General features: G+C 40.2%; 2 protein-coding genes across 2 annotated transcripts; both read left to right on the plus strand.

Moving 5' to 3' along the window:
* Positions 1-12,934: 12,934 nt before the first annotated feature.
* On the plus strand, positions 12,935-13,384 carry LOC148035405 (pentatricopeptide repeat-containing protein At4g18520, chloroplastic-like). The gene has a single exon (XM_087680822.1). It carries the CDS (start codon positions 12,935-12,937, stop codon positions 13,382-13,384), a length of 450 nt encoding a protein of 149 aa, XP_087536948.1.
* An 8,603-nt stretch (positions 13,385-21,987) lies between these two features.
* Positions 21,988-22,680, plus strand: LOC148035406 (pentatricopeptide repeat-containing protein At4g18520, chloroplastic-like). The gene has a single exon (XM_087680823.1). The coding sequence runs from the start codon at positions 21,988-21,990 to the stop codon at positions 22,678-22,680; it is 693 nt and encodes a 230-aa protein (XP_087536949.1).
* The last annotated feature ends 612 nt before the right edge of the window (positions 22,681-23,292 follow it).

Genomic DNA, 23,292 nt, shown 5'->3' on the forward strand with positions numbered 1-23,292 from the left:
AGTGTTGCTTTCATTTTCTGTTTTGGGAGAAGATCTCTGCAGGTAGCACACCCGGAAATTGCAGGAGTGCATTGTCTCATGTTGAGACGCCCTTCGCAGTGAAGCAAGAGGGTAGTATATGCTGCGGAACAGGGCTTTACCCCTTGGCGACCTTGTTTTTTTATTTGAGGCCATTTCGGGGCCTGTTTTGGAGGTGAAAGTTTTCTGCACGCACTCAGGAAAAGGCCCAGTTTTATGCTGTGCAGCCACTGTTCTACAGGTCGGTGAATAGTTACTGTAAAAATTGCATTGTATGCTTGTGCGCAGAGACATTGGGAGTTACAGAATCATCCCTGTTGCCTGTTGATGCAAAATCGTCACTAGGAAGTGACTGTGTGGTCAAATACCACTTTCGCCAGTTTTATAGATTTTTCCTTGTGAGGGTGAAGCTGTGGTTTTTGTAGTGACAGAATTTTTTGCAGTCTTCTGTAATGGCATCTGATTCTCTTTCACAGATTGTCACTAAAAAGCTTGACAAGAACAACTTCCAGGCATGGAAGTTTAGAATGACGAATTTCCTTATGGGAAAAGGATATTGGGAATTTGTTGCAGGAAATGAAGAAGAACCAGTTCTTCCTGATGTTCCCAATCAATAGCAAATGCAGGCATTCAAATCATGGCATGAGAGAGCCAGGAAAGTTATGTACTGGCTGTCTATCAATATTTCAAACTCTATGATTGTGCATATTCAGGATGCAAGTACGCCAAAGGAGGCATGGGATACTTTGTCAAAAATGTATAGCACAAATACGCAAGCCAGGAAAATGCAGCTCAAGCAAGAGTTGCAAAATGTGCAAAGAGAAAGTATGAGCATCAATGACTACCACATGAAGGTGAAGAAGATTGCAGATTCACTTGCTTCCATTGGGTCGCCAGTGAAAGATGATGATTTAGTTTCTGTGACCTTGAATGGTCTAGGAAAGGATTATGCACAGTTTCGGACATCCATTTCAGTTCGTGAAAGATTTTCTGATTTTGAGGAGTTGATTGCTCTTCTAATTTCTGAGGAGCAGAGAAATGGTGGTGCATCTTCTTCAGGAGGAACTTCAAAAGAAGCTGTCTTCTAGTCAAATGCTGGAAGAGGTAGAGGCAGAGGTAGAGGAGGCCGATTTGGAGGCCATGGTAGAAATCAGAATATGCAGCAAACTCAAGAAAACCAGTCCTATGGAGGAGGACGTGGTAACTCTAGAGGCAGGGGGAGCCAAAGAGGTCGTGGTGGATGGCAAAGAGGTCAAAATGCAAACAGTAATGTTGAATGCTACTACTGTGGTAAAATGGGTCATATGGCTAAAGACTGCTATAAAAAGCAGAATGACATCATGAATGGAAAACTGCAACAAGGGAATTATGCATCTTCTAGCAGACAGGGTGATGACAGAAATGAGCATTTGTTCATGGTGCAGCATATGAACAATTCTGTGACAAGTGCATAAGAAAGCAATGATGTATGGTATGTTGACTCAGGTGCATCAAACCACATGACAGGTCATGCAGAATGGATGGAGGATGCAAGGAAAATGGAAAAACAAGGATTTGTGGAGACTGGTGATGATACTGCACATCCTATTGTGCAGATTGGAAAATTTCCCTTGTCTATGCAGGATGGGAAAAAGAAAACCCTGTCCGATGTATTTCATGTCCCGAATATCACCAAGAATCTGGTTTCTGTCGGTCAAATGGTTGAGCAGGACTTGCAAGTCAGATTTAATCCTCATGGATGCTTTGTTGAGGATATGAAAAATAAAGGTCGCTTGATAGCAAAAGGAAAGAAGAAGGGCAGAATGTTTACGTTGGATGCAGACATGTCTGAATTGAGTGCAGCAATGTTTGCACATGGGACCGATGTAGTTGCAAATATTGATATCTGGCATAAACGCATTGGTCATGTTAATGTACAGCGACTTAAATCAATGCAGGCCCAAAATATTGTTGCAGGATTGCCAAAATTCAAGGTTGCAGAAATGCATAAGATATGTGAAGCCTGTCAGTTTGGAAAACAGGCAAGGAAACCATTTCCTAGACATGTTCAAGAGAGTGAGATGCCATTGGAATTAATCCACTCTGATGTGTGGACTACTAAAGCTGCATCTCTTGGAGGCTGTCATTATTTTGTCACTTTTATTGATGACTATAGCAGAAAAGTTTGGGTGTATTTTATGAAAAAGAAAAGTGAAGTTTTTGGGCATTTCAAAACCCTTAAAGCTATGGCTGAAAAAGAAACAGGTCTGCAAATAAAATGCCTAAGGTCAGATGGAGGGGGAGAGTACCTCTCAAATGAGTTTGCAAGGTTCTTGCAGGAGTGTGGCATAAAGCAGCAATATTCATGCAGTCATACCCCACAACAAAATGGAATTGCAAAAAGAAAAAACAGACATATTGGAGAGGTGTCTCGTACCATGCTCAATGAAAAAGACCTGCCAGATTTTTATTGGGCTGAAGCAGTTGCTATAGCAGTCTACATAATGAATAGGACTCCCACTGCAGCAATACATGGAATGACTCCAGAGGAGAGGTATACTGGTAGGAAACCAGATATTTCTCATTTGAAAATTTTTGGTTGCATTGCCTATGTACATGTGCCAGATGAGTTGAGATCCAAGTTGGATCCAAAAGCTAAGAAGTGCATCTTTATTGGTTACTCTCTGCAGCAAAAAGGGTATAGATGCTATAACCCTTCTACTCGTAAGTTTACAGTGAGTAGAGATGTTGTTTTTGATGAGATGAGTAGCTAGTATAAACCAGTAAATGTGATTGATGATGTAGATGCATAAAATGGTAATGCTGCACAGAATTCACAGCAGCAGTCACAAAATATTAGTGGACCTGGAGTGTCCTCTAGCAGTGGTTCACATTCTTCGCCATGGAGAGGAAGATTGAGATCAGGAGAATCTTCTCAAAGCAATGCAGATAGTGGTATGCAGGTATCATGAAAAGGAAAAGAGAAGGTTGATCAGCCCATGTTTGATGTGAATGCAGGTCACTCTTATGTGGATGGTGAATCCAGTGGCTCAAAACAGAGCATTGATGATGAGTTGGGTATTCCTTCTATTGTTACACCTAGAGTAAGGAAGACCAGGGATGTTTTGAGAGCACCTGGGAGTGAACCTACTTTGCGCAGGTCTACGAGAGATAGGTATCCTGTGGATAGGCTGAAATATGATGGATTTACAGCCATTCACTATGCATATATGCTCAAAGTGATACAGAAACCAAAACCCACTTCTTTTGAGCAAGCCATGGGAAAAGCAAAATGGGAGAAAGCCATGGATGAAGAAATGGATGCCTTGGAAGCAAATGCTACATGGGAATTGGTACCTTTGCCTAAAGGTAAAAATGCAATTGGCTGTAAGTGGGTTTATAAGGTGAAGCACAATGCAGATGGTTCTGTGAACAGATACAAGGCAAGATTAGTAGTCAAGGGGTATGCACAAACATATGGCATTGACTATGAAGAAACATTCAGTCCGGTTGCAAGGTTGGCAACCGTAAGAGCAGTCATTGCTATGGTTGCATCAAAGGGATGGTCTTTACATCAGATGGATGTAAAGAATGCATTCTTGCATGGTGATTTGCAAGAAGAGGTATATATGGAGCAGCCACCACGTTATGTGCATGCTATTCATCCTGAGTTTGTTTGCAGGTTGAAGAAAGCCTTGTATGGCTTGAAGCAAGCACCTAGAGCATGGTCTGACAAGATAGGACAATATCTTGTCACTATTGGCTTTCAGATTTCCAAGGCAGATTTCTCACTTTATGTGAGGAAAACAGAGAAAGGTATTATGCTACTTGTCATTTATGTTGATGATTTGATTATGACAGGTGACAGTGATGAAGATATCCTTCATGTGAAAATACTATTGAAGCAAAAGTTTGAGATGAAGGATTTGGGAGAGCTGCGTTATTTCTTGGGCATTGAGGTGATTAGATCACCAAGTGGGATACAGCTCTTGCAGAGGCAGTATGGATTGGACATGCTGTCCAAATATGGGATGACAGGCTGTAAGCCTATTTCAGTTCCTTTGAAGCAGAATGTGAAGCTAAGCACAGATGCAGGTGAGCTTCTAGAAGACCCTACTATGTACAGACGCATAGTAGGAAGTTTGATTTATATGACTATTACCAGGCCAGATTTGAGCTATGCTGTTGGATTGGTAAGTCAGTTTATGGAGGCTCCAAGAAAACCACATTTGGATGCGGCTAGATGCATACTCAGGTATGTGAAGTCCACATTGCAGTATGGACTATTTTATGAGACTGGGGTTCAGATACAGTTGCATGGATACACTGATGCTGATTGGGCTGGTAGTATTTCTGATAGACGATCTACCAGTGGATATGTGTTCTCTTTTGGGAGTGCTGCAGTCACTTGGAGCAGCAAGAAACAGCCTACAGTTGCCTTGTCGAGCACAGAGGCCGAGTACAGGGGTGCAGCAATGGCTGCATGTGAGGTAGCTTGGTTGCATAAGCTACTTTATGATATGCATCAGTCTACAGATGGGCCAGTTGTCATTTATTGTGACAACATGAGTAGTATACACTTGGCAAATAACCCAGTCTATCATGCTAGAACAAAGCACATTGAGGTGCATTATCACTATGTGCGAGAGAGGGTTTTACTAGGTCTTATTGATCTAGTTTATGTCAGCACAGAGGATCAGGTAGCTGACATATTCACGAAGGCATTGGGCGCAGAGAAGCTGCGCAAGTTCAGAGACCGGCTTGGTGTGCAGGAATTGGAATTGAGCTCGAGGGGGAGTGTTGAGATATCGAGCTCCACTCGTGATACGCCAAGGTGACCGTTGTGTATTTATGTCACCGACTTGTCAGTTGCAGACGCGGTTGGTACACCGCCCATGAATAATAGCTACATGATAGCTATCCTTATCTACTCTAGTTCATGGCTCAATTAGTATGCCACCTTAGTTAGTTGAGTTTGGTTTGAGACCCATATCTAGGGTTCTTCTATTTCTTTGTACTTGAGTTCTTTTGGCTTCCACAACTAAGAATAGGAAAACTGTTTTCAGCCTCCACCCTTGTGTGTATTCCCCCATTGTGCAAGCAAGAAAGCTACAAGTGAGACTCCTTCCTTCTCTCCCACAATCTTGACAATAGTAGACAGAATTGGTGGTGACCAGTTTATGCCGAGTTACCAAATTGAAAAGTTTAGATCTTAAGCTTAATAAGCTTAAGCATTAAGCTTAACATTGCATTAATGATGAATTACTTTCTTTGTAAATAAAAACATCTTGAAGATGAGACTTTTCAAGTGGTCGTCTATCTCCTAGAAGAGGTCTATCGCGATTAGAGGGCACAACAAGGGGTTCTTCATTCACTGCCAGGAACATGCCCGTATTGTCAATTCGTCGTGAGATAGCCCGTAGAGCCCGTTTGTTTCAAGAGCTTTTCCTTTGTGCGAGATGGTAAGCGATTGGAAGCTCTTGATCTCAGCTTCGCTCTGATACCACTAGTGTGTAGATCGAATGTTGTATGCGTGCGTAGTGAATGTCGAAAGGTCCCCAAGAACAAAGAATTCTACAAAACCTTCATAAAAGCAAAAGAGGTTTTGCACAACATGAGACCAAAAAGACAAATTGGGTGCAATCTCCCCCCATGCGTTGTGTGAGTGCTTCATAAGGCATGCATTTATAGATTTATTTATCTTCAAGCTCAATAATAGCCCACTTTACAAATAGCATACTTTTGGCTAAAAAGTAAGGCGTTCGGGCATCCAAAAGTTAGGCTGTGCCCAAATACAAATTTCAAATAATGAAATATTTAATCGAGTGCATATGCGCATATAAGATAATAAATGTTTTGTTAAGCATTTTAATAAATAAGTGCACTTAAATAAATGTTAGCTCCACGCCTTTAGTGATAAGGTGTGTGCCCATAAAAAATAGTAAATCTTCTAGGCATTTTGGATTCATGCCATCGCCTAGTGCTACCCAATGCTATTGCTACCTCCTCTACACATCAACTGAAGCATTCATAATTGTTAGAAAATAACAAGATAAAACTCAACAAAAGTGAATAACTAGCAATCTTCAACTACAAATAATTAAATAGGTTGGAACTCTGTCTCCTAATCTTAATTTAATTCGAGTGTGCACTCTAAACTCATAAACGTCCATTAATTTGATATGTATTTTTCAGAATCACCCGTTGTGGAATCACCCAAGTGCACATTAAATTAATGTGACGCCAAAAAAGATAGGCATCCCCGTCAACTTCTCACATAAGAAATCAACCTTATGTATAAACCCCGACAAATAAATATAGTTTTATAGAATCCGACGAAAAACCTCACAGAATCCATCATGCAATATCTCACAGAATCCACCGTGGAATATTCATCCTGGCATCATATGCATCGTGGTATCACATGAAGAGGAAACTCAAAAATGAGTCTTTCTTTCTTCTCCCTCTCTCTCCTCTTGAAGGTGGTTCATGCAAATGATTCTTGGAAGAGATTGGAATGAATACCAGTTATCCGGCTTCAACAATCGGATTGTGATGGAGTCATGTCCACATCAATGAATGGTGACTAGTGTAGTTTAAGGATCAATGGCAAGTATAGTGGTGGCTGCCCAGAAACTCATTTCTTGAAATTTGAAACCCAAAAAATGGCAGTAAGCCTCTGTTTAATGGAAATTCGAATCTTTTTTGACATTTCATGATGCAAACCTTGTTCATATGCGATGAAATTTTGTTTTATACTTGGTTGCAATATGTTTGAGGGCTATGTATCATAGAATTCATAACTTATGTATGTAATCATGAGTTATTAATTTTTAAAAATCCAAAATGCATGTTTTTAAAGGAAATTTTGTGTTTTTTGTTATTTCAGGCAATCAAATCTTATTCATGTGGGATAAAATTAAATGTCAAGATAGATCAAAGTGTGAATTACTATGCTTGTTGCCTCAAAAAAAATTTTAAAAAGTAAATATTGGGATAAATCATGGAAAAAGAAAGAAATTTTGAGAAAAATAGATTTTACTCTTATAAAAAAATTATGGAAAATTATAAATATATTTGTGAGTGTATGGTGGGGCTAGGGAATGTGGTTTTATTCCCATTCTTTATGTTACAATATGTATTTATAGCTTTTCATATAAGAAAAAGAAAGAAAAATTACTCTTTACACCTATCATCGACGAATGCAAAATCATAAACAATAGGGAAAAAGAGATTGTGGGAGTTAAACGTTATTGGAATTTGATTTTATGCATATCTTGATGTATAGGATCAGATTATTCTAAGTCTTTAAAAGAAAAAAGGTAGTAGCATGAATTATTTTTGTGCTACCTTAACAATGATGCACAACATTACAGTGAGGTCATGAAAAGGATTGTTTGTATACATCCATGCAAGTTGACTTATAAGTTTACTTGTTTGTGCACTCTATGGCATTCACTTTCCACATTTTATACATGATATTAAGAGAATTATCTCATGGATGCATAGCACTTGTCTTTGAACTATTGACCCATGCTAAGTGTGAGGTTTCCTAAATCATAAGTCTTATTAAATCATTCTTTTAGGGCTTTATTTAGTGAGGATTAAATTATATCTTGAAACATTTTGTTAAAAGGGTGGACTATGTTGTGTATGTGCTTTATGTTGAAGTGAGGCATCCTTGGGCTAATCCCTAGGTTATAGGAGGTGGAAGACACTATTATGTCTAGGTACTCCAATTGCTTGGAGTCAAGTGCAACACATTCGACCATGAATTAGAAATAGTATCTACAAATGCATTCTTTGGTTGAATCAATTAATAGTGTCTATACGTTTCTGGGGCTGTGAGGCCGTGGGGTTGTTTGGGTCAGTTTAGGAGGCTTGACTAGAGCCCTAGATCCAATGTGGGGCCCATTTTTTATCTCGACATAAATAGTCATTCATAAAATTGGTGTAGTATTAGACTTCTCTAAGTTGCATGACCGAGACCTTTTATTATTTTTGAGAAAATTTTATCTTACTATTGGTAAAGGAGACATAGTTATTCTACTCTCTAGCATAAAAATCTAGTGAGGGTTAAGGACATGGGGGAAATCTAAATCATGTGTAGGATGATTCTCACATATTTACTTGGGAAATTGGATTTTTTATAGATGACCAAACTCATGTGAACATTGGGCTTCAATGTTCCTTCCATGTTGGGGTGTCAGTTCACTTGTAAAAGATTTTAGTAGGATGGGTGATGCTTCGGGTTCCGTAGATGATGTAACACAATTGTTGTAGAATTTTACTCTCTATTTGCAACAACAACAACAAGACTAGTTTTTTTGTTCTATTTCCAAGCATAACTCTATTGTCACTAAATATTTGCAGACTATGGAAAGTCAACTAAAAATATTTGATGGTAGAATTGTTTCCAATCATCTAAATGTTCCATGCTAAAAAGATAGGATTCCTCCCCATTGTACACATGATGAGCTAGTACTTTTTAAGACTTTCAGTACCATTGTCTCTAGACAGTGAGGGGACAATTTAATTGGCTTCTCAATAGCCAAATTTTAGGGATCTAAAAAAGATTGGTCACACATTCACCTCAAAATCTCTCAAAGAGTTGAGAATCGATTGTTGTAAGTTCATTTTGCTTTGCATAGAAGTGATGCTTTAGGAAGATGTTGTCTAGGAATGGCAAGACTTTTGCATTTCAGTTGCATAAGATTGGCTATGTAGATCTTGATATAGTTATTTGTATGGTGATGTTTACTATTTCACATGTAATATAGAATTTATGGCCAATTCCAATGTCAAAAGCCCAATTGATGAATTTCATTGATTTTCTAAATAAAAAGATAAAGATGGTAACTCTTGAGCCTTCCTTAACTCCTTGTTCAAATAGATGGTTCATTATGCCTTTAAGAAAAAGGGCTTTGAGGACTATATATGATATGTGGTCAATTAATAAGGTGACTATCCTGAATATGGGAGCACATCCCTTGGTTTATGAGTTTGCAAAAGCTTCTATTGGATGAGCAGTATACTCCTTGGGTAACTTGTATTTTGGGTATGATCACTTTCAATTAGCAATTGAAAGTAGAGATACTAGCACCATGAAAACACTATAGGGATTATTGCACATGTGCACTTTACTATATGGACAATGAATTTGGTTTCCCATACATTGTTAAATGCTATGAGCAAGGGCTCCTAAGAATATATAGTGCATTTGAGTATGCCCTTTCTAGATAATGTACCAAAAAAATCGTATCTAGAAAAAGATAAGACTAACAAATTAGATGAACAAGGTCATAGAAGATTCTATGAATTAACTATTTTGCAAAATACTAACTCTTTCAAGCCGAAAGTTAGTCTTTTCTATGAATGAAATACGGTTTGCTTTTATGAATGTTTTGTAGAGTTGTTTGTTCTTGGAAACTTTAATCTAGCATTCACTACATGCGCATACAACGTCCGATATCTACACAAGTGGTATCAGAGCGAAGCTTAGATCAAGAGCTTCCAATTGTTTACCATCTCACGCGTAGGAAAAGCCCCTAGAATGAATGGGCTCTATAGGTTGTCTTGCGAGGAACTAACTAAGGCGTGTTCCTAGAGGTGAAGAACCCCTTGTTGTACCCTTTGATCGTGAAGGACTTCTCCCAAGAGGCAGAGGACCACTCAAGAAGCTCCTTTGTCAGGTCATTTTTTCTCAGCAAAAAAGCAGGTAATATTATGGAGATTGTTAAGCTTAATACTTAAGCTTGAAGAGCTTAAGCTCTAATCTCTCAATCAAGTAACACAGCATGTACTCGTCGCTGAAGTCGTCGTCAAGAAGATATCGTCGTCTTATCATTGATCATACAAATTAGTTAAGCTTTTTCTTTAAAGCTTAAAGTTCCAAAGCTTAACTAAAGCTTAAAATTCAATTACCAATCTCCTATGTAGCGGTTGTTCACATTGTGGTACTCTCGAACCAGTTTTGAAGCTCCAGCAACCTTGTATTCCCACCTGCAACTTGGCAAAGCTGATTCACAACAAGTAGACTATCACACGTAGTTTATGCAGAATACTTTTTCACTTTGAAGAAGATTATTATCAATTGTCGTACTCGAGAAAAGAAAGATTGTAAAAGAAAAAAGTCATTTAAAAAAAAGTAAGTCTTGTAAATCCAAATTTAAGCTACATTCATCCTTCTAACAAGATTTTGAGTGTGTGAGGTTGTTTGAGATTTTCCTAGGATGTCCAATCATCACATGGATAATTTAATGGGTGAAGGTGATTTGTTAGAGCTGAGTATGGAGAAAAAATTGATTTAATCATGATGCAGCTTCAAGAAGAGCGAAGAGCACGTCAAAATTTGCAAGCACAACTGACTACACTTCAATAATCCACTGTTGATCACGACAGAGCACAACCTGAAGCTGTTATTCAATATACGATTAACATGACACTCAATGCATTAGCTCTTAGAAGAGAAGCCAAGATAAGTAAAAGAAATTTCTAATTCTGTATTTTGAATGGGAAACTTGATGGAAAAATTGTTCTTGCTTTCATTAGTCAATTTGACGAATATTTTCATGAAGAGCAATATGCTGAAAAATATAAACTTAAATGCGTCACTAACCATTTAACAAAGAGAGCATCATTATGGTGGACTATTGTCCGCAAGAGTGTTGATTGTCCCTCTACTTGGGAAGCCTTTCAAATGAAATTTTTACAGAATTTTCCTCCACCTCGATTCCATGAAAAAGCTATCAAACAATGGGATCTCCTGCAACAAAGAGATCATGAATCCATCCCACAATACACTGAGCATTTCTGGAGTGCCTTACTTCAACTTCAAATGCTTAAAGATGTTCATGAGGTGATCCATAAGCACAAGTGTATGTTCTGTTTGCTTGGTCACTTCTATACGAAAGTGAATATGTTCAAGCCCAAGACTTTGGAGGATGTGATTTCTTTGGTGCATGATGCAAAGGATAAAATTTGTGGATGAGAAAAGTGACCACAACAATTTTCTATTAATGGTAACTTTGGTACAAAGCAATTCAATTCTAACTTCCGAAGATTCAATCAAAATCGATTTGCTCCTTTTTCTTTCTGTGAGCCTTGGACTCAACCTCGTACTTTACCATCAACTACTAATTCAAACCCTCAGCCTTCTCTCCAGTCAAATCCCAATATATCCAAACTTCCAACTATTACTAATAATGTCTCCAAAGAAAAACCTATGATTTGCTACAAGTGTCATCAACCTGGACACTTAGCTGTGAACTGTCAATCCAAGAAGTAAGTTGTTCAAATCAATCACATGGGAGAAACTGATGAGGAGGACCATGAAGATATGCCAGAATTCACTGAAGATGATGATGATATCGGTTATGCTTCAAATACTTTACCAGGTATGCCAAATCATCATTCGTTACTAACAATGAAATGTTTTGTGCATGGTCAAGAAAAGATTATTTTGCATGATGATGGAAGCACACATGATTTTATTTCTGCAAAAGTTGGTAAAAGAATTGAATTTACCTACTATTCCAACTCATTATTGCATAAAGGTTGCATTCTTAGACACTAGATACAATGGTACACAAGAAGTTCATGATTTAGAGATTAAAATTGGTGATTATGTTGAGCGCATAAATTTCTTGGTTGTGCCTTTGCAAGCTAGTGGTATTATTTTAGGAATGCCTTGGCATCACAAATATAACCCTAACATAGATTATTCCACACATTCCATGAAAAATCATTTTAACAAAAACCAAATCACATTGCACACCTTTGATAAATTTCCATTGCTTAGTCACACCTACATGTCCTAAAGACCATAAAATAGATTTAATCTCAAGTTCTCGACCACCATATAAAGCACCTTATAGACACAATTAGATTTAACAGAAAGAAATCCAAACACAAGTTGAGGAACTGTTAAATCGAGGACTCATTAGGCCCAGTAGTTCTCATTTTGGTGTAATTGTCTTGTTAGTTAAGAAGAAAAATTATACTCACAGGATGTGCATTGACCATCGCGCCCTGAACAAAATCCCTAGGGTAGACAACCTCATGGATAAACTATAAGGGGCCACTATTTTTAGTAAGATAGATCTCAAATCTGGATATCATCAAGTACGATTGGATACACCTAACATTTTCAAGATTGCATTTAGAACTCAGTTTGGTCATTATGAATTTTTTTTAATGCCTTTTGGATTCACCAATACACCAGCTACATTCAGTCGTATGATGAGTTGTATATTTTTGAAGTATCAAAATTATGTGATTGTTTTCTTTGATGATATATTCATTTTCAAATGAGAATGAGCATTGTGAACATCCATATTTGGCTATCAAATTGTTGAAAGCGAATCAATTGTATGCTAACCTTGACAAGAGTGAATGGGGGTATGATGCCAAGAGAAAAACTCCATGGTGGATTCAGTGAGGTTTTTCGATAGATTCCATAAATTATATTTGTTTGCCGAGGCTCATACACAAGGTGGATTCCTTGTTTAAGAAGTTGACAGGGACATTGTCGTATTGCTGCGCATTTGAGGTGTGAAAACCACCCAAAAGTTATGTGTGGGATTTGATACTTTGTACATATTTAGTTGTTGTGTTTATACTTTTGTTCTATGTGGAAGAGGGTTTGGAGCAAGAGGAATTAATCAATAATGCTCTGGTTCACATGTATGTCAAATGTGGAAGTTTAAACGAAGCGCATAAAGTCTTCAAGGGCTTGCTGGAAAGAAATAAAGTGTCATGGAATGCTTTAATGTCAGGATATATTCAAAATGGGTTCAGTCTCACTACCTTGGATCTCTTTAAGGACATGCAACAGGAGGGTTTGATTCCAACTACAGCTTTTCTATGCACCTTGAAAGCTTGTGGTAGCATAGGAGCCTTGCACTCAGGCCAATCTTTACATTGTGAGATATCAAAAATGGGATTTGAAAGAGAATTGATTGTGGAAAATTCTCTGATAAATATGTATAGCAAATGTGGTCCCCTTGCAGAGGCTCACAGGGTGTTTGATAAGCAGCCGCTTCGAGATGTAGTTTCATGGAAGGATTTGGTTGCAGCACATGCTGAACACGGGCTTAGTGAGGAAGTCTTGATTTGCTTCAAGCGGATACAACTGGAAGGTGTGTTTGTGGGTACCAGCATATTCATTCTCTGCTTAAAAGCTTGTGGCACAGAAGGAGATTTAGAAACAGGGCATAGCATACATTGTGAGATAACTAGGAGAGGACTTGAGAAAGAGCTATACATGGGGAGTACAATGGTGGACATATATGGGAAATGCTACTCTCTTGCAGAAGCAGTCCAAGTGTTTGATGGGCTGCCAATTCGCAATGTAGTCATGGATTGCATTAATTGCCGGATATACTGAGCACGGGCTTGCTGAAGAAGCTCTGAATTGTCTCACACAAGTGCACGCTAAAGGAGTGTCTGCAAATGCTGTTATGTTTGGTCTTTTCTTGAAAACATATGGTACCACATGCAATAGAGAATGGGGCCGCTTTTCTATTTTAAATTAAAAAGAAAAAAAACTGCGTGTTGTATGGCAAATTTGGGGGGCGCAGGGGAATTTCTACATTTCTGGAATCCTCAATTAGCTTTCAAAAGTTGCCAAATATACGAGCATACCGGAGATTATGCAGAGGGAGCAATCTTAGGGAGGGAGGATAGAGCTGGTAACTTTGTGGCAACAGAAGACAAGGACCTAAAGAAGAACAACTGTGCGAAGCCTAAAGGAAAGAAGGCAAAGGGGACGAGATGAGCAAAGGATGATGACAAAGAGGTAACAAAGGATGAAGATGAAGACAAAGATGGGAGGACAAAGGGAAAATAGCCGATGGAGTTAATGTGGGAACGTTGCTGTTTTTTCTTCTCTGGGATCAATCAGTGGAGGACGAACGTTCGGTGGTTGCAACGAGGGGAGGCTTTGTTGTGCGACCTGATACTCCAGGGGAATGCCATATTGGATGAGGGAAAAGCTGCGTTGGCGGAATGATTCAGAGGGCTCTGCGAATTGGGATTTTGGGGAAGTCCTTTTGGCTACCTTGAGTCTTACGTTGGCACATCAATTTCGATTTCATTACGCTACGCATGGTTAGCTTTGGCTTGGATTATCATTGGACTAGCATATCTAAACCATCAACAGTCAATCGGGAGAAGCATAGCAAAATCTGTGGGTTTTGCAACTCTGAAGTTCCGTGCTATTTGACCAGCTCTTCTTTTCTGCTACTCATCACAGGAGGCTGCTCTGGAAGTGTATATTACGGAAGCACTAGGCAAACAGTTGTGGTCAAGTTGTTACAGAGCAAATATCAACGTCTGTAGAGTGAATTTCAGATCATGGGATCTACATGACAATAATTTGCAGGGAATCATCCCCTCATCTTTTGTGAATCTCCCAAACCTCCTCAAACTGGACTTGTGAAATAATAATCTTGTGGGAAGTTTTCTTAATAACGGCTATGCCTTGTATCCATTCTCTTTCCCCTTCTTATTATCGTGGAACATAAACTGAATTCACAGTCAAATGCAATTCTGACCTTGCATGTCTTGCCTGAACATACATGTTCACCCAAGTATACATCTGGAAGTCCATGGCTGCTCAAGAGATGAATAAAGATCTTTAACTTCAATTAAAGCAAGCAAAAGAAGACTTGGTCTACAACTTTGGAGCATAAGCTTGAATCATGCCAACAGAAACTGAATTCTGTATAAAAGGAAAAATTGCAAAACAGGGTACTTTAACCTGCCTTTCCCTCCGGTGCTGAATATAATTCAGACAAATACAAGTGTTGCAAGCTCCCTTGGAAAGCCTTTCCTTACACAAATATCACTTATCTACCTGTATGACATGCTGAAGCCTAAGCAGAATTTATTGATTGAGTTCTGGAATTGTTGTATGGCTATTAAAAATATATGACTCAGAGTTGAATGCTAGAAACAGTTTGATGATGAGTTTAATCTCTGACATTGGATTATTCATTTGATTGATCTTCCCTCTTGACATATATCAAGGTCTTCTGAAGACGCGACTTTGCTTTCATAAACCCTTCGATATCTTTGGTGAACCCGACGTGAAAGCATCGCAGAAATTTTAGGATGGGAGATACTTCAGCATCCATTTCAGCTTCTTCTACAATTCCAGCTGCGTCCTCTACTTTAGCTCCATCAATGACTGCTGCGTCAAGTACTTCAACAGATGATCTAAAGCAGATTTTGCAGAATATGTCTATGTATATGGAGCTTCAAAATCAGCAGACACAATTGTATATGCAGCAGCAACAACAATTGCATCAACAACAGTTGTCTCAGCAAAGGCAACTATATTCGGAGCAGGAGAATGCAAATAGCGCGACTAAGGTGATTGAAGCAGTTGAGAATGAGAAGAAGCTATTTGATGGCCGTAATGTTTCAGCATATTTGAAGACATATGAGATTAAGATGGGGTTTTTTGGAGTTCCAGCTGGACTTATGAGTAAGTACTTCCTTCGTCTTGTCACACCCGCCTTGAGGGCAAAAGTGACTGATCTTTTTATTCAAAATTCACATTGGCAAGATTTTAAGAAGGCTCTGAAAGAAAAGTATTTCCTTGAGGACTTTGGGATGGCTACACGGCGGTCATTCCGAGAGTGGGTCTACATGCCAAACAAAGGTCTAGCTGCTTCAGAGTTGATTCGGGAATTTGAAGAGAGGTATAGTCAGCTTGATGCCATTGAACGAAGAGCATTGGATGTTGAAAAAGTTGAGTTTTTCTTGCAAGCTACAGATCTTGCTCTTCAGGAAGAATTGGGAGAGCTTCTTGAGGATCGCACGAAGCCTATGGGTCTTAAAACAGATTGGCAGGATGCCCAGGATGCAGTCTCAACTTTGACCAAGAGGAGGATATGGAAGACCCGCCTACAGAATGGTTCCATGACACCGACACCATCATCTGCTCCTATGCCTGCTTCTATCCGTGTTATTTCTTCTCCTCCTCACCCAGTTTCTTGGCCTATGCTAGTCCCTACTGTTTCTACTCCTCCTATTCCACGACCGATGCCTGCACCTTCTGCTCTAAAACCATCCGCTCCATCGGGGCCTACCTCTCTTGATGACATAATCAAAGGCATAATGGATTTAACACTGGAGTCAGTTAAAGCGGAGTTGGTGGGAAAGTTGAAAGAGCAGTTTGCTTCGACTGCGCCTACTACTTCTTCTAGTGCTCCTAGTGCACCCAGGAGTGCTCCTAGTGCACCTAGGAGTGCTCCTAGTGCACCTAGGAGAGATCGGAGATGTATGTGGTGTGATAGTACGGACCATCAGCATTGCAGGGATTGTGAATCTTTTCAAGATGCAAGGAGGAAGAATTTGGTATTTTGGGGACAAGATGGTAAGATTTGGTTGACTAAAACAGGAGCTCCGCTTGCTACCAACTTTGGTAAAGGCAGAATGAAGAAGTTCGTGGATGACATGGCTGTGCATACTTCTTATGTGACAACTAGAGGAGATGCTTCTGCATATGGAGTCCACATTGAGAAGGGATCAGAGAATCAATCAGCACTATGGAATTATGCTATGGAGACTGCAAACAAGGGAAAAATTCAGCAAACCGTTTTGACTAGTGCAGGCTCTAGCATCAGATCTGAGACAGGTTGGGATTCGCCTATTGACAGGTACTCTATTTATGCTTATTTGGCTAAGTCTCAGGGAGCAGATGTACTTGTTGAGGAGAAGCGTAAGAGGGATGAAGAAAATCCGAGTGCAGCTAAAAAGACTAGAGGGGGTGAGTTTGTTACTCCACCTACTGCAGGACCATCTTTGAGACCAAGGCCAGAACGACAGATGGAAGATGCTCAAAGGAGAGAAAAGAGGCAAGAGCCTAGAGAGAGAAAGCATCCAGGGTTTAGATTGATGTCCGATATTGAGACATCTACGGACATGAAGAAAATCTTTAATGACAAGATACATGGCAGTGAGGTGACTTTCACTATTTTTGAGGTTTTGGGCATCTCGAAAAGAGAGTTTCAAGATCAGTTTCAGGAGGTCCTGAAGAGGAAAAGACATGCATTGCCTACTACTGATACATAGGGAGTTTTGATTGGAGAGTTGGATGAGGATGAGGATGAGGTTATGGTTGAGAATACTTTTGTTTTTCCACAGGTAGAGAAGAGGGTTCAGCCTATGCATTATGTTGAAACTGATGAGCCTGTCTTGATACCGCGCAGTCACTTTTCACGGAGTCATTGGGCTAGGACAACTACAGAGACGATGGTAAAAATTGGAGAGAAACAGGTGCCTTATGTTGCTTTGGTGGATCATGGTTCAGAGATTAATCTCATAGTTCGTGGAGTTTATGAGAGTAACAGATGGCCTATGGATGTAGAGCATGGGTGGCGTATGAGAGCCGCCAATAACACTGTAGGTGATTTGTATGCTGCATGTCCCAGTGTCAGGGTTTCTATTGGAGATGTAGAGGAGGATTTCCATTTCTTTGTGCAGGATTGATGCTCTTATCCCATAATTCTTGGACAGCCATTCATCACAGAGATGCGCATGAAAACAAAGGTAATGGATGATGGATCTGCTTATGCACGAATTCGCAGTAAAGATGGGATGAGGGCAGTACAGTTTATGACTGTGTGTGTGAACCATGTTAGAAACAGGGATACTCTCAGAGATGCACCTTTGCCCACTATAAGGGATTCGGGTTTTCATTAGGTACTGTTGTTTCGCGAGACAACGGTGGTACAGAGCAGAGGAGATTGGAGTTCTTGCCTCCTGGCAGCATTGTTTTCTCCTCCAGTTTTGTTGGGATTTCATCAAATAGTTCGATGAGCTATCAGAAGATTTCTAGGTTGCCTAGAGCTACTAGGTAGTACATATGCAGGAAGGAGAGAAATTTGAAAAATGCAAAAATTTTAGAGGATGATGAGCATATAGATGGGATGTATGACAAGATGATTTGTGCAGATACGATGGAAGAGATGGAAGATATGCTGAAAACTGATATGTAGAGTTGTCACAGTAATGTATTAGTGCAATCCCTGGACATGTTTCATGAAATTGCAGATTTTGTGTCACAGATTGAGTCAAAGGCTGAGATGATTCAGCAAAAAGTGTTGAGTGCTGAAGAAATTCAGCAAATAGAGTTTTCGGTTGATTATGATCAGCTTACAGAGACATAGAGGGCTGAAAACTTTCAGCCAACAGAGTTTACTGCTGAAATATTTCAGCATCCAGAGTTTAGGGCAGTTTCTATGCAGTCCATAGAGCAGAGGGCTGAGGATATTCAGCCATTGGAGTGCAGAATTGCTGATTTACAGCAAGATTTGAGTAATGCAAAAGAGTATAATGAAGCCAGGGTTGACACAAAATACAAAACTGTGGATAAGAAGGTGAAGCCGGTAGCTGTACCGCTTCCACCTGACAGTGATCAGCAAATAGAGAGGGCTGCCAAACAGCCAATTTTGAGGAATCCGGAGCATATTGGTCATAAATTTTCAGCAGAGACTCTTGCTGAATTGAAAATTGGAAATGGTGATTTCTTGCTACCTACAGAGAAGCAATACTTTCAGGAGATGCTTGAGCGACATGGAAGGGGATTTGCTTTTTTCCCACATGAGATTGGATATATGAATCCTGATATTGTTGCTCCTATGGTGATTTTTACTATTCCTCATATTCCATGGAATCTCCGACCTATTCCAGTGCCTAAAGCACACCTGCCAAAGCTAATTGATTTGTTGAATGAGAAAATGAGGATGGGAATTCTTGAGCCTTCATTTGCACCATACTCAAACAAGTGGCTTACAGTTCCAATGAAGAATGGTACTCTCCGATTTATACAGGACATGCATCCAGTAAACAGAGTTACTATCAGGGATGTTGGTATAGGTCCAGTTGTGGATGAGTTTGCAGAAGCATTTGCTGGACGTGCCATCTATTCTTTAGCTGATTTGAATTCAGGATATGATCAGTTTCAGCTGGCTTTGGAAAGCAGGGACATAACCACCATGAGAACTCCTATTGGGCTTGTCAGGATGTGTACCTTGCCTCAAGGTGCCACTAATTTTGTTGCGCATATGATGAATGCCATGCATAAGGTTCTTCGTGATTATATACCTCAGCTTACTATGCCTTTCTTGGATGATGTGCCCATTAAGAAGTGTGCAGAAGAAGAGAAGAATGAGAGTCTAAATGAGCAGGGATGCAGATCCTTTGTGGCTGATCATATTTCAGCATGTGAGAAGATTTTGGCCAGGTTAGAAGAAGTGAACTTGGCAATTTCAGGGCAAAAATCTGTTTTTGGAGTGAATGAGGTTGTCATTGTTGGACATATGTGTGGGTATTATGGCAGGAAACCCTCACCTGATAAGGTGGATGCTATAGGCAAGATTGCGGAGTATTGTTCTACCACTTCAGAGGTACGGAGATTCATTGGAGCTGGTGTGTTTTATATGATTTGGATACCTCATTTTGCACACATAGCCGATTGTTTATATCAGCTGCTTCGAAAGGGGCAGAAATTCTATTGGGATGAGAGCCACACTAGAGCCATGCGGAAATTGAAGAAGTTATTGCAGAATGCTCCTACTCTCAGGAAAGCGGATTATAATTGCGGAAGGCCTATTGTATTGACAGTTGACACTAGTCCAATTGGTTTGGGCTGTGGGTCAAGATGATGCAGATGGAAACAGGTATGCTATTCGGTTTGGGGCGAAAGTCCTAAGCGAGAGACAGAGGAGATATCCACAAATCAAGAGGGAGTTATTAGGGATTGTTACGGCTCTCAAATGTGACAAGGAGTACTTTATTGAAGCTTCAGTTGTGGTAGAGACAGATTGCTTGCCATTGATTGGTATGATTACGAGTTGCTCTACTTCGGATATAGCTATGCTGAGATGGATTGCATACATCAAGTCATTAAATCCGGAATTTAAACACATAGCAGGGAAGGATAATCCAGTGGCAGATATGTTGTCTAGAGCCAGATATGATGATGAGGAGATGATGAGGAGATGCTATTTGTAGAAGAGGATGATGCAGAAATTTCAGCCACTATGGTTGATCATGTTTGTCATGTCTATGATATTGTGGCTTTCATAGAATAACTTTATGTTGGAGATTGGTTGCAGATTGGCAAGTACCTTAGTACACTAAGCAAAAGAGATGAATGGAAAGATGGAGTTCAAGAAGATCAGAAGGAAAGCCTATGGTTATTTTCTCAAGGACGGATTTCTTTGGAAGCATCCGAAGAAAAGAGGTGGATTACCTTTGCGGGTTGTCTGCGATAGAGAGACACAGTTACAGGTGATGAGGGAGTTTCATGAGAGTCCTTGGGCTGGTCATAGAGGAGTGTGGGCTACTTATGAGAAAATCAAGGAGAAATATTGGTGGAAAGGCATGTATAGAGATGTTTCTCATTTTGTAGAGACTTGCAGGGACTATTAGATGTATTTGGTAGTGCGTCATCGAGATGAGCTTCATCCGACCTATCCGCTATGCATTCATTACAAGTGGGTAGTTGACTTGGTTACTATGCCTATGGGTCTATGGCAGATGAGGTATATTGTTTTGGCTAGAGAGGATCTTACCAATCATGTTGAGGGCAGATCTTTGAGAACAAAGACCACTAGTGCAGTGTGTAAGTTCTTATTGGAAGAAATTTTCTAGAGGTATGGTTGTGTGGGTAAGATCACTGCGGATCACGGTGAATTTGATGCAGATGAAGCTAGGGAGTTTTTCTCTCAGCTAGGAATCAAGTTGACTCTAACCACAACATACAATCCAGAGGGAAATGGAAAGAGTGAAAGAGGGCATCCACCGCCGATAGTGAAAGCATTAGCTAAAGCATGTAGAGGACGGATTGGAGAATGGCCGAGACTTCTACCATTTGCTTTGTGGGCTAATCATACGACTCACAGTGTTACCATAGGATATATGCCCGCAAAGTTGATGTATGGTCAGAAACTGGTTATGCCGATTGAGATTTGTGCTTTGACTTGGTCAGTTTTACCTTGGTAGGAGGATTTGACGAGAGAGGAGCTCTTAGCTCTTCGGATTCAGCAGTTGGAGAGAAGACCAGAGGATATTCAGCTAGCTATTGACAGGTTGAAGGTTGCTAGACTAAGAAATAAGGACAGGTTTGACAACAGGCATCGCTTGCGGCCTAGATCAATAGAAGAGGGAGATTGGGTATTAGTCTTTGATAGCAGCCTTGAAAATCAGCATACTGCACTTTGGAAGATGGTGAAAAGACGGTTTGGTCTATACATAGTTAGACATGTCTTTGATAATGCAACATATGAGCTGACAGAATTGGATGGGACGGTGCTTAGAGTGCCTATTGCTGGAAAAAGAATCAAGATTTTCAAGAAAAGAGATGATGAAGATTATGCATTGGAAGAATTTGTAAGAGAAGAGCAACGAGAAGAAACTCCAATGGAAGAGACAGATGATATGACAGATAATCTTGTTGATATACCGGAAATGCATAATGAAGAGATAAATCTATTTGTGGATCTTCATGATAACGATCATGGGTAGTTGGCCCATCCGGAGGATGCACAGGATTAGAGGGGGTGGATGTCGTATTGCTGCGCATTCGAGGTGTGAAAACCACCCAAAAGTTGTGTGTGGGATTTGATACTTTGTACATATTTAGTTGTTGTGTTTATACTTTTGTTCTACGTGGAAGAGGGTTTGGAGCAAGAGGAATTAATCAATAATGCTCTGGTTGACATGTATGTCAAATGTGGAAGTTTAAACGAAGCGCATAAAGTCTTCAAGGGCTTGCTGGAAAGAAATAAAGTGTCATGGAATGCTTCAATGTGAGGATATATTCAAAATGGGTTCAGTCTCACTACCTTGGATCTCTTTAAGGACATGCAACAGGAGGGTGTGATTCCAACTAGAGCTTTTCTATGCACCTTGAAAGCTTGTGGTAGCATAGGAGCCTTGCACTCAGGCCAATCTTTACATTGTGAGATATCAAAAATGGGATTTGAAAGAGAATTGATTGTGGAAAATTCTCTGATAAATATGTATAGCAAATGTGGTCCCCTTGCAGAGGCTCACAGGGTGTTTGATAAGCAGCCGCTTCGAGATGCAGTTTCATGGAAGGCTTTGGTTGCAGCACATGCTGAACACGAGCTTAGTGAGGAAGTCTTGATTTGCTGCAAGCAGATACAGCTGGAAGGTGTGTTTGTGGATACCAACACATTCATTCTCTGCTTAAAAGCTTGTGGCACAGAAGGAGATTTAGAAACAGGGCATAGCATACATTGTGAGATAACTAGGAGAGGACTTGAGAAAGAGCTATACATGGGGAGTACAATGGTGGACATGTATGGGAAATGCTACTCTCTTGCAGAAGCAGTCCAAGTGTTTGATGGGATGCCAATTCGCAATGTAATCTCATGGACTGCATTAATTGCCGGATATACTGAGCAGGGGCTTGCTGAAGAAGCTCTGAACTATCTCACACAAGTGCAGGCTGAAGGAGTGTCTGCAGATGCTGTTATGTTTGGTCTTTTCTTAAAAACATATGGTACCATAGGCAATAGAGAATGGGGCCGTGCGAAGCCTAAAGGAAAGAAGGCAATGGGGACGAGACGAGCAGAGGATGATGACAAAGAGGTAACAAAGGATGAAGATGAAGACAAAGATGGGAGGACGAAGGGAAAATAGCCGATGGAGTTCATGTGGGAACATTGCTGTTTTTTCTTCTCTGGGATCAATCAATGGAGGACGAACATTCGATGGTTGCAACGATGGGAGGCTTTGTTGTGCGACCTGATAATTCCAAGGGAATGCCATATTGGATGAGGGAAAAGCTGCGTTGGCGGAATGATTCAGAGGGCTCTACGAACTGGGATTTTGGGGAAGTCCTTTTGGCTACCTTGAGTCTTACGTTGGCACATCAATTTCGATTTCGTTATGCTACGCATGGTTAGCTTTGGCTTGGATTATCATTGGACTAGCATATCTAAACCATCAACAGTCAATCGGGAGAAGCATAGCAAAATCTATGGGTTTTGCAACTCTGAAGTTCCGTGCTATTTGACCAGCTCTTCTTTTCTGCTACTCATCACAGGAGGCTGCTCTGGAAGTGTATATTACAGAAGCACTGGACAAAAAGTTGTGGTCAAGTTGTTACAGAGCAAATATCAACGTCTGTAGAGTGAATTTCAGATCATGGGATTGTTGGGGGTAAAGGCGCCTCCTCCGTGCCGCCCCGTGTATTACTACACTGACAATACCCGCCACTGCACACTGCAGGTGGCGGGCGCCCGTCACGTC

The sequence above is a fragment of the Lygodium microphyllum genome, chromosome 6 (assembly GCF_053477565.2).
Source record: "Lygodium microphyllum isolate KBCC chromosome 6, Lygodium_microphyllum_v1.1.10, whole genome shotgun sequence".
NCBI lineage: Eukaryota > Viridiplantae > Streptophyta > Polypodiopsida > Schizaeales > Lygodiaceae > Lygodium > Lygodium microphyllum.